The 12,146-nt window shown below is 44.0% G+C and overlaps 1 protein-coding gene across 1 annotated transcript in view; it reads right to left on the bottom strand.

Moving 5' to 3' along the window:
- Window positions 1-2,446: 2,446 nt before the first annotated feature.
- CDKE;1 (cyclin-dependent kinase E;1) overlaps window positions 2,447-12,146 on the bottom strand; it is a 57,465-nt gene continuing 47,765 nt past the window's right edge. Inside the window, exons 12-15 of the mRNA XM_087384581.1 lie at window positions 8,834-8,866; window positions 8,396-8,501; window positions 7,936-8,148; window positions 2,447-3,005 (exon numbers count right to left, since the gene is read on the bottom strand). Of these exons, the coding sequence (XP_087240707.1) occupies window positions 2,928-3,005; window positions 7,936-8,148; window positions 8,396-8,501; window positions 8,834-8,866 (430 nt within the window). The 3' untranslated portion in view covers window positions 2,447-2,927. The remainder of the gene's footprint in view (window positions 3,006-7,935; window positions 8,149-8,395; window positions 8,502-8,833; window positions 8,867-12,146) is intronic.

Below are 12,146 nucleotides of genomic sequence, written 5' to 3' on the forward strand. Positions count from 1 at the left end.
TCCCTCTCTTAGAGTATCAATAATCTTTCATTGAAAAGAAAAAGAGCTAATAATACTCCATCCACAGATTTACCTTGTTCATGATTAGAGGGATTCTCAAGCATAGATCCATGAGCTAAAAATAGTTCAAGGCTTTTTGTGTCAGTGTTTAAACACGAAGGGAACTCATTTTGGGGCCCTCTAAGAAATTCAATATTCACCTATTTTTGTTGCACTCAAAATATGAGAATTGCCATAAAATACGAATACTTACTGCAAAAATACCAGTCTAGTACTCAGGCGTCACATTAAAAGTGTTTTAGTGCAAATCCCCCATTCCAAGCATTTTTGTCATTTTTCAACCTCCGAGCATCGGCGGTTTTCGATGTCTCTCGAGTCGATTTGGGGGTTTTGACCCACTTCGGATGTGTTCACGATGTTTGAATCATCAAATTCTGCATACAAAATCATCTTTTGAAGATCATGTATGTCAGACATAATAAAAGAAAAAGATTTTGAATATGACTTATTTTATTTTTTTACATGGTTTTTGGTATTTTTCCAATGTTACGTTGGCCCTCTTCTGATTGGTTGAGAGCCTATTTTTCTAAACCCTTAAAAACCCCAAAATGAGCTCCCTTTTTTCCTAATGACTCAAGACAGGTAGATGCATAGTTTACTGAGATGGGCAAAGCCCATAGCTCACATGTCGCAGCTCAAGCTTGTAGCTAATAACTCATTGCGCAACACGAACCCTTAAGTCTAAACCTCTCCCAGACTTCCATCCTATCACTCAGTGCTTGATCCTAATGTTGGATACAGAACACTCAAAAATCTCTCCCTTTTTGTCTTTTCAATGCCTCATCTCCACTTTGCCAACATTTGCACTTGAACTTTATTTTAGAATAGCCTCCATAGGAGGAAATGCTTCACTTCGGGAAATTCCCACCTGTATTTTTTTTTTCTTAAGGTACATTAAAATCAATCAATTCTTTTAATGAATGTAGCTCACAGGCCTTAACTCTCAATTTGTATTTCAGACGTAGCTCCCGATTTGTTACTCACACTTCCAACCCCCATTCCTAGTCGCTTAATGCCTCAAGCTCAACACACGATAGGTCAGAGCAATTCGTAGTAGCCCCAAACTCTAGTTCCAACATGGAAGCAGTTTGCAAGTCAAAGGTTCATTTTATAAGTTGTCCCAACCTTTGCTAACCCCGAGTTTGGGTTGAACCCCCAACCCAACCTCAGGGTAAGTCCCAGTAGGCCATGATCGTATGATATGTAGGCACGCGATTTGTAGGTAGCCAATTCAAGGCTACCATGTGGTTGATGTCTTGCAAAACAATTTCTTGCCTTCTGAGGTCCGATATCCAAGTGCTTGCCTATTGGATTCCTATCAGATCATGCGCCTGTCGGATTTCTATCAGATCATGTGCCTATAACTTTGCCAACTCCAATAATCATGTGCCCCTAATTTTGATAGCATCCAATAGGCTATATTGTAACACATATGCCCAAACTATCCGAGCCCTTTCCCATGCTTGGGGGGGGGGGGGGGGGGGGGGCGAGATCCTTTTGGACATCGGTACCTACAAGGTGGCCCAACCGCCACTTCCGTTGAGGCGAAGCACACCCAAGTGGTCAAATGGAATGGTAAGAAGCTGAACTAGATGCGCTAGTGCCACTAGGGATTGGTATGGACATCGGATCCCCCACATGCGAACCAAGGGAGGTGACAAGGGAGCACAGATGCGAGTCAAGGATGGCATGCATGTGACTAGCAGTGGGCAACAAGGCAGCTTATGTATAAATTACCTGTTTCCTAGACATTTGAAACCCTAGCCCTTTCTATTTTCTATTTCTCATCTACAACTCTATTATGTGATTAGCACCAGCCATGATCGAAGTAGTGCTCAACAATCCCCTTGGCAAGAAGGTCCGCGTGAAATGCAACGAGGACAACACCATCGGTGACCTCAAGTTAACGCGTGCACGCACGCACATGCACATGCACATGCACATGCACATGCAAGCAACCCCTTTCCCTCTACATACAAACCTACAAAAAGGTAGAGCTTTTCCACCCTATTCACAAGTGCCCTAGTGGGATGCTTGCATGTTTTTGTTATCTTAGGAAGCTTGTCATAAATGCCTTCGTTGTATATATTATCTTGGAAAGTGGGAGATAAACACACTGAGGAGAAAAAATGCAAGGGGAAGGGAAGCATCTACAAAGGAGAAGTAAAACAACTATGTTATTATATATGAATTCATAAAGCCATCATTTTGTACAAAGCTAAAAGAAGTGCACCATGTTATAGCATGATACTCGTGTCCATCTAACTAGTCTCCGCCCTCTTTAGTGTTAAAAATTGTAGTTTGCCTTTGTATATTAATTTTAGCGAATTATTTAGTGTTGCATACACAATAAACAAATACCTCATGACCACAATTCAATCTGTTAATAATTACCACTATCTTATTCTAAACACCTCGGCTTATATTGCGAGCTAAACCTAGGTATGGAAATTATACATGAACGAGATGGTCATAATCTCCCCCTAAGGTTACTAGTGTACATTGGCGTTGTTAACATTAGAAGTTTCTATGTACATCCCACATGCAATATATGAGTTTAACAACGCACCATAAGTGACTTGTTGACAAAACATCATCTTGCACATCTATTTGGTGATGTACAATGACTTACAATAAAGTTCTCTTATGCATGGATTCCACTATACCTTCAAACATCTGAGAAACAAGAAACCCATGAGCAAATAATACATTGATACCAAAATCGAACAAAAACACATATATACATGATTGATGTGCAAAAGAATGCACGTTTATCCAATATGGCCGTCTCAGTGAGACTTGCCGTCATGAAAATTACAACTTTCAGAAAGCAAGCCTCTTGAGATGAATTACAATTCTAGCTCTATTCATAATCGACGGGACTTAGCTTGAGGTTGATAACTCCCTGAATTTTGCATCCCTCCACTTGGTTCCCTCCTTCGCCCCTGATAGACATCAACCAAAAAAACAAACCAACTTAGCATCTCTCTCTCTCTCTCTCTCTCTTTCTCTCTCTCTCTCTCTCTCTCATGCACGCACATGCACATACGTATGTAGGTAGGTGCATATGTATGCATGTATACACTTAAAACACACAACATGTACGTAGGTGCACACACACGCACGCACGCACGCGCACGCACACACACACACATGTATGTATATGTCTATACACACGAATGTGCCTGCGCATGTGCATTAGACGTTGGGGTTTGTTTTTTTTTTGGGGGGGGGGGGGGCGAAGCCTAACGGGGACCTATAGAGCTACTTCACGGAGCAATCACCCTCGAGAAAAACAACACAATCAAGACAAAGGCAAAGAAGAAGGCCGAGAATGATGATGGAGAAGAAACCAGCACCTCTGCAAGAGCTAGGCATCCATGGCAAAGCCCAAGCCAATGAAAAGTGGTGTAATAATTGCTATTGAGGCAGGCACAGAAAGGGAATGTCACACTAAGTACTAGGAAATCTATGTCGAACATGAGCATAATAGCTCAAATCAGATGTCACAAGAACGAAGCCGATCGAAGGCCAAGGAGTGATCACCACGCCAAGTGCAAGACCAAGGCGTGGTCAAAACCAGCCCCAAGACCGTGCTGATCGCCCTGACGAAACTTCCATGACTCAAAAAAGGCCAAAGTCAAATGGTTCTTTTGCAAGGAGGAAGGGCACCTATAAGCTATGGCAAGATCCTATCAAGCTTCTCTGCAAAAACTGCAAACGACGCGGAGTCAACCCTAATGTAGAATGCAGCTCATGCTGATGAAGGTGTCCGAGGCAACCCTAGCGCAACTCAATCAAGTGGCTCAAACTCGCAAAGAGCTGCCACCGAGCAACAAGAGCAGCGCCCCATGCAAAGAATATTGACTAGAAAGAACAAATCAAGGCAAAGTAAAGATTGCTAGAGAATTAAAGGACAAAACAAGTCCCCAGTTGTTGAGTTGTTGCAAGATGAGCCGGAATGCAACTCCAAGAGATGCCATGAACACCCACAAGCAACTTCACAACCTGGAAAACGAGCCAAGATCACAAGCCAATCTAGAGAAAAGAAAAAGCAAGCCACTAGGCAAGAAACAGCGAGCTTAGCAACACGGAGTGTGCGACAGCGACCCAAGGAGACGAGCAAAGATAAGGCAAAGAGCCAAGCAATGATAATGCTACTCAAGCATGGGAAACATTCTAGGACCTACAGCCAAGCAATGATAATGCTACTCAAGCATGGGAAACATTCTAGGACCTAGAAATCAGCATCACCCTTGAGCAACTCTTGTATTTAGCTCTCTATTCTCAGGAATTTTTTGCGAGTGAGTTTGCGGAGGCACCAATGCCAAATACAAGCATGGTGGATTTGTTCGCCACCATCTCGATTATTGAGACACCCATGGTGGCAAGGTAATTCCCGTCATCATACTGAGGATCAAAAGCAAAATGTTCAAGTCATCATTGTGGATGTAGCGTTCGACATCAACATCATCTCAACAAGCCTAGTGAAGAAGTTGAAAATGAAAAACCTGAAGCCATCTACTTGCCAGGGGCGAGTGCCAAACCAGTGTACCATAGTCCCACGAGGAATGCCCTTAGACGTAGTCATTAGAGTAGAAGGGCTACAATACACTGTCAGTCTGGTCACAATTGCTATGGAAGACAATGTGTATCCTATGAGGCTCGAAAGACCCTCACTCAAGAGCCTGAAGTGTTGAACGATTGCGGTACAAAGATGATGGCAACCATGACTAAGGATACCAAGATATCTTAGCAGAGTGTCAACAAGCTACAGACCCCAAGACCTAGAGGTTGATGATCAATGTCCCCAAGATGGGGAAACTCAATTAATGGAGATGAGCATTCTTCTGGTCAGAGAGATCTGACCTGTTCAAAAGAGTAGTGGAGCTCAAGGAAAGACATAAAGCCAAGCAGATCACAGAGCAGAAGACCTTGTACCCACTTTATTTGCTAGAAGATAAAGAAGGTCGAGAGGGATGCAGCAGAACCCCCAACCACCATCAAACCACTTGGTATGGAGAATCTCATACTCCAGGCCACTCAAGACCTCAACTTACGAACAAAGGCAGCATCTTAAGCACTCTAAATTCACCAAGCTATGAGCTCTTCCTAGCTAAAACACATCAAGAACTTGTCTAAGGGATATGAAGATGAAGTACACAAACCTGAGAGGTTTACCCCTACTACTTGCCAACATTGAATCCCTCTCGTCCCTAACACGAAGCTAGTATACCAACAATGCTACCAGATAAACCCAAACTACGCCAAGCAAGCCGAAGATGAAAGCCAAAGCTTGAGCAGCTAATCAAAGCAGGGTTCATCATGCAATCAATAGAAATGACTTGTTCCCAATCGTGGTGGTCCCTAAGAAAAACAAGAAATCCCCTAGTGTGTGTTGACTACTACAAGCTCAATGCTCATACCACACCAAATCCCGAGTGTGTGTTGACTACCGCAAATCGGACATTCACATTACATGCAGTGGTCTAGAGGCCCCACCTCCTCTGTGGGATCCTGGAAAGCTTTCAAAAAGATTCCGAAGGACCGTAAAATGCAATTAGTAAGCCATCTCACAGGAACTGCAGGGAGGATTCAGCAGATTAATGTAGCCATTCTAGTGGATGATATGCCTATTTCGTGTTCCACTTGGATGGGAGCTTTTACAGGTTCGGGCAATGCACTTCAGGTTATTGCTTTACCAGAGATGCCTTGGTTTCTTATGTCCAGATACCCACTCACAAGGCAGAGGATCCGGGGGATGTAAGCAAAAACTGGACTATCATGGTTGGCCACTTCATTATCAAAGTGTACAGGTCATCTCTTGAGATACATATAAGTGAGTGCACCAAGAGCGCTCGAATGCTATGACTAGGCAGGTAGGTTTCAAATGGAAACAGTCCACGTTGGATCGCATCTTTACCTCCAAAGCCATCATAGAGGAAGCCAAACATTAGAAACAAGGATTATACTGAGGTGGTCATGGCTTTGTATGAGAGAGAGAGAGAGAGGGAGAGAGAGAGAGAGAGAGAGGGAGAGAGAGAGAGAGAGATGCAAAGCACGCACCACACAAGGATTGTCAGAGGAGGTGAGCAGCCCTATTGACCTACTCAATCTCTAGATGATGAGATAGTTTCATTTGAGGACACACTAGGTGGCCATGGATTGACCTTGACACAAACACTCATATTCGTTTGACAGCTTTGTCACCTTTAGTGAGACGTAGGACATGAAGGTCCATCTGGGTAAAACCAAGGTACTGATCTTCAATACCATTTCGCTAATTGGGGAGCTGGTTTAGATGTTCGATCTTATGTATACTTGGGATGGATTTTCACAAGTCCCACACCTACCCTAAAAATGGAAACACATTCACGCTATATTACAGGGCAAGCATCGTTGTTGAGACTAGAGACAATGCTTTCAAGCACAGTTCTAGTAAGTGAGCACGAAGTCCCTTCTATTTGACTCCTTAGTTTGACCAACAGCTCTAAATTCAAGTGCCTTATGGGCAGTAGACCTGATGGTCTCTTGGATGATTCAGGGGAAATATGCACTCCACATGACATTATTTTGGCGAAGTTTGCAGCAAGTTGCCTTCACATGGATGCCTCATTCCAGATCATCACAGACCTTGACCAAATAAGGCAGTATGGCATCAAACATGGGTAGATAAAAACTACCTTGAAAAGCTCTCTCATCATCTATCCAGTTTGAATTTGAGGAAGATGGGTAATGTTGGCACACACAGGCCACCAAATGGTTCCAATCGCAAGGCATGTCTATCGATCATCTAAGTACTAACTAGATGCCCCCTTCTTGCATTTGAAACAGCAGGAGGTCCATCTGGTCATCCAGGACGACCAACGGCAGGTTTACATTCACATGACATGGGTATCCCCCTCACAACCACATGCAACCAAATTGGCTTTCTTCAGGGATCTCCTCCACCTGAGTCAGGATGAATTCATCTAAGCACCAGGGTCCACCTCTCACACACAGTGATAGAGACCTGAGACAGTGCACTCTTTGCGATACACAAGGTAGGAACAAAGGAGCATGATCTGATGTGATGCTCTAGATACTATGAGATCCGGAGGAGATACTGTTGTCTTTTCACTCATGGTTACACGGAATGAGCAACGTCATTGACTACCCTGATCAAAGATGTGCCACACGTTTTGTACATGAGGTCACCTGACTAAAATCCAAACTCATGAGGCCCACCAAGAGGTCACCAGACTCAGATCCAAACTCATGAGGCCCACCAAAAACTTCCCAGATTGCAAATTGTCATTTCTAGAGCTTACCTACCAGCAAATCGCAATTGCAAGATAATTTTTCTTGCAAATTGTAACTGCAAGGCAACCCAACCTGCTTGCAAAAATGCAGCTTCAAACCCATAATTACCCGGGGTGTGCTTACGAAAGCTGAATTCTTGAAATTTTGTGTATTGCATAGTAACACCATGTCATTTATGGGTATTTGTTAGTCGATGATAGCAGTGGCAACAGTGTGCAAAGTACTGATTCAGTAAGAGTTGTGATGGGTGCAGCTGGATCTGAAATTTGTCTGCTTGTGAGGGCGAGATGTAACAAAGAAAGAGGCGTGACTCTAGTCACCTGCCATTACACCGGTGACAGAACGCTATATTATAATGGAAAATAAGGTTTTAAACTTCTGGTTGTACCAATTGGTTCACAAAGACCTATGAACAGGGAGGTGAACGGACTCAATACCAATTCTAAATCCTTAACGAATTCACCTACATCTGCTAGGTGAAGTCACAATTCCACAGACACGACTTGTGAGCCAAATATTGCAACAATCATATACTGTAAAAGGTGAATTCAAGAAATCATTTAGTACGTGTACCTGCTGATGAGGTTGCTGGGAAGGACCACGTGGGACAGCCAAATTGGTTGCACTTAATCCAGGCATCCCTGTTTGTGCAGTAAGACCATATGCAGGGAGACTCGTATTCTGAACCCTTTGGATGCCAACTATCGGTATTTGTTGATGTTGGTGAATTGGTCTTGCAGCAGCAACTGAGGCAGCTGCTGAACTGACTGAATGTGAGGATGAAACCTACAAATCCTCCCAAAAAAAACCTCATAAGCAAGTAATATACAATTACAAGCCAGTCAGCAAACCTCTCCAGCTTCTAAAATAGAAATTCAGCTGGTTACCAATGCAGCTGAGCATGAAATATGATTAAGCATCAGGTCATAATAAGCAAGGTAAGAGTCCACTTAATCATAGATGGTCATGAAAACAAAAGCGCGCATGATATATGACAATCTGTGCATCCTGAATCCTGCTAGATAGCATTTACCATTTGAGATGGTTGCGATCCGGAACAATCAAAATCTGCACTATAGTCAACAGGGCGGGCTGGATATCCAACTGGCTTCTCACCTGGCTGACTAGGAACAAGTGCACTACAAATAGAATCCGAGAACAACCATAATAAGGTATAATCTCTAAGCAATTTTATGTACTTTTCACAGCTTATACAGCCCTACTTCAGAAATTATGTGTGACGTTTCTACTGTTCATACAAGGGGGAAGAACAGGAGCCAGGGTGTGTATGTTGTTCACCCAGATGCCCGGGGCCCGTGTGTGTTGGGGGGGGGAGGGGGGTTATCGGGGGTGGCGTGGGACGTGGTCCAGTTTTCTTTTTCTTTTGTGGGTTGGGGAAAGAGAGAAGAATAAGAACTGAGCATTCAGCATAGCAGTTCTGAAAGACAGCAAACAAGACAAGTATACATACTTGCGTCCTGGTAAAGGATCAATCCGAAAATACCTACAAAACAATTCCACAAACTTACTCAGCCTAACTTTTATCCAAAAAACCACCTTCTTATTGCTTTCAGAAAGGAAAAGAGCAAATAGCAGCATGAGAAAAAGCTATTAGTCCTGAACTAAAGCCTAGTAATTTTTTGTGATGACCAATTCCACATGCAACAAATATAAAAATGAAATATCATTCACAAGCAGCATTGCTAAGTATTATATTGCAGATTTTGGTGCTGGTGCTCACCATTTAATTTTTCTTATAAATGTGAATTTCAAGATCAAACGCAAAAGGGGGCAATCAGGACAAAGAATAACCAACACAGAGGCCTTAATTTAACCACAAGGAGTGCACATCTAATGCTCTTCCAATCTGTGAGCTGCAAGTCCCCTCTATACATAGCATATAGGAGTTCACATCACTTGGAAAGGGTCATATGTCTTCATCTGTGACTCCCATATGAAATTCATAATCTTCCCTAACTGAACATTCATCTTAAGCCTCGCCAGAATTTAAGCCAAATCCCTCTTTTCTCTGCTGCCTTATGTTTTGTTAGCTTCATGTGTGTTTAAACACTATCTTCTCACCGCCTTATTCAACACTAATTGCATGCCCCCTTGTTTCTTATCCAGTGCCCGTAGCTGACGGCATTTTTCACTAAGAAGCTATCCTACAAAAGCACTCATCGGGGACTCCTAGAACAGATAGATCCAAAGAGACACAGGATGAAGGAAAGGTAGAGCAAAGGGGACAAACTACACACAAGGCTGTATTCCAAGAGGTCAAACGGTCATCACATGGTATACCCATACTAATAACTAACAGATACCTATACAAAGTTGGTCTTACCATAGTAGGCTATAGAAGCATGAATGAAGCATAACCACGCCATCCAAATGTAGAGGTTCCAACCAAGCACAAACATCATCTATGGTCTTTGTCTTATGGCTAAGTATAGAAGAAAGTTGGAAGCACAATTCTCACCTGCTGCTGCTGTTTTCTGCCTGGTCAAGCCTTTCTGGAGGTGTTTGCACAACGTGCAAGTTGCTTTTCAGCCTGTCGCAGCCTTCTGCAGCATCTGCAAGCCATTTCGGACCAGGTTGACTGGGTTTCGAAGCTGCTACAGGGTTTTCAGATCTGTTTCTAGGGCTTTGCCATCAGCCGCCTACTGTTTTCTCCATTTTCTATCATGCCACGTCTACTACAAACCTGGTCTTGGAGTGCTGTAACTGTTTTTTCTCTCACAGTGAAAATCGTCATGATTTTGTTGCTGCAGGGCTGACCAGACTTGGAGGAAATATCTCTGTTTTGGGAGTAGTCGCCACTTTTGAGTACTGCCCCAATGGTCCATGCACTGGCCGACCACTTCTAAGGAAGTATTTTGACTGGACTGTCAGTTCTTTTATTGCTGTAAACCAATTATTTGCACGAAGAGTTTGGTTCAGGCCTAGTTCCACTCTGTTGCTGCTCAGACAGTTCTGTATTTCCATTTTCCAGCCACAGCAGAGGTTGTGTTTCTACTTGGGCTGTGAAGCTTTCATTGAGGGGGGTGCATTCACCTTAAATTTGCTCCAATAGAGTTACTGTTCAGTCACATTTGGGTGCATTCGCCTTAAATTTGCTTCAATAGAGTGTTCAGTCACATTTGGGGCAGATTTAGTCCTTTGTCACTTGCATTTGAAGATTAATTGCCCTCATAATTTGAGTCTTTTGTTCCCCATTGCTCACTTCGTTGGCCCCAATGCCAAGAGTATTTTTCTTCTCATGTATATTTAAACTTTGTAAATAAGAGCCTCACGAGTCCTTACCTCTTGTGGAGCTTAGACTCGCATGAGGAAAGAGAGCAGGCTGCATATTGCATGTGAAGCTGGCTACTAAGGGCTGAGTGGACTGTGGAGGAAGGGGATGGAATTAAAGGAAGAAGGGAGACGGTGGAAGAAGGCTGCTGCCTGCAAAACTGGAATTCACGTGATGGTGGGTTGCTGCGTGGAGAGATCGCATGGGCTGGCATATGGATCGGAATGGAGGTCATGTTTGGGCGTGGAAGCTAGTCAAGCTGGCCACGAGCTCCACTATCCTCATGACGGGTGGCTTGCTGGTAGGCTTGAAGCTGAGGTGAAGAGCCAGCATATCGCACAGGCGAAGGAGGGTGAGCAGAGGGGCTCAGATGGAGGTTGGGGGCTGCACGCCGTGAACCAGCTGGAGACTGGTAATAAGGCTCCTGCCTCACGTTGCGATTCGGTTCACAAAGGCTGGCTTGTCAGAAGGCCTTGCCTTCATATTGTGACTTGCTTTTTGGAAGAGTACGTTGGTCACATACGGAGCTCATGGGCTGCCCGATTGGTCCTTTCTACTTCTGCGAGCTGCTGCCAGTGGGTCTAGTTGGCCACGTAGGTCTGATCTAAGGTCACGAGCTGATTCTGCCAGCCAGGCTTGATTCCTTGTTCCTCAGTATGCATGTCGTTGTGGAGCAAGATAGGCAGCGAGAAGCCCTTGGACAGCATCTTCTTCCGATTGGTGTGTTTGTTACTTTTCTCACTGCAGTGAGCAGGTAGGTGTACAAGTGGGCACTTGAGAGATTGTGTATATATAGGCAGTGGTTGCTAGGCAGAGGGCACACGATTGGTACAGCCTTGTGGGCTGAATAGACAGGGGTCACGAATCCATGCTTGAGATTGGAAAGTATCCCTAGACCCCAGAGAGAAACGGTACAAGTGGACTGCCATAGTGTTTGCTGAGTAGAGATGCAAGTTCTCTTATGGGAAACAGATTGATGTTTCAGGATATGTGTTGCTTGTAGGGTGAGAGACTATACGTTGTGGCAATCCTTCGACAGTGGAGAAAGCTCCTGTATGCTTTCCTTCTCTGCTTTGAGCAGATAGGTGGCTAATTGGTCACTAGTGACAGCTATGGGGAATTGTGTAGCCAAGCATGGTTACTAGTAGCAGTTCCGGGCTGTGTGTAAGCTTTCTAGAACAAGAATGGAGTCCTATTGCCAGGGTTGGTGAGAGCAGTGAGCAGCAGAGGCTATGCCGGGCATGTGGATGCCTAATGGGATGTTGAATGCCCCATATGCAAGAAAGAATGTATCCTTTATGTAGCCTGGAGTTCAGGGCCTCTCACTTAATTAAAGAAATACCGAAAGGGGTGCCAAGGTTTGGGGCCAATCTGTGTCTTTATCTTGGTGTAGGGCACTCTAGTTCTACTCAGGTTTCCACCTCAGATCATTTTCCAGTGGTGTTGCAGATTCTTGAGCCTCATCGGAGAGGACGCTCTGACCGTGTCAGGA

Source organism: Dipteris shenzhenensis, chromosome 14 (genome assembly GCF_047967505.1).
Source record: "Dipteris shenzhenensis isolate YYH24624 ecotype China chromosome 14, Dip_SZ_1.0, whole genome shotgun sequence".
In the NCBI taxonomy this organism is placed as follows: domain Eukaryota; kingdom Viridiplantae; phylum Streptophyta; class Polypodiopsida; order Gleicheniales; family Dipteridaceae; genus Dipteris; species Dipteris shenzhenensis.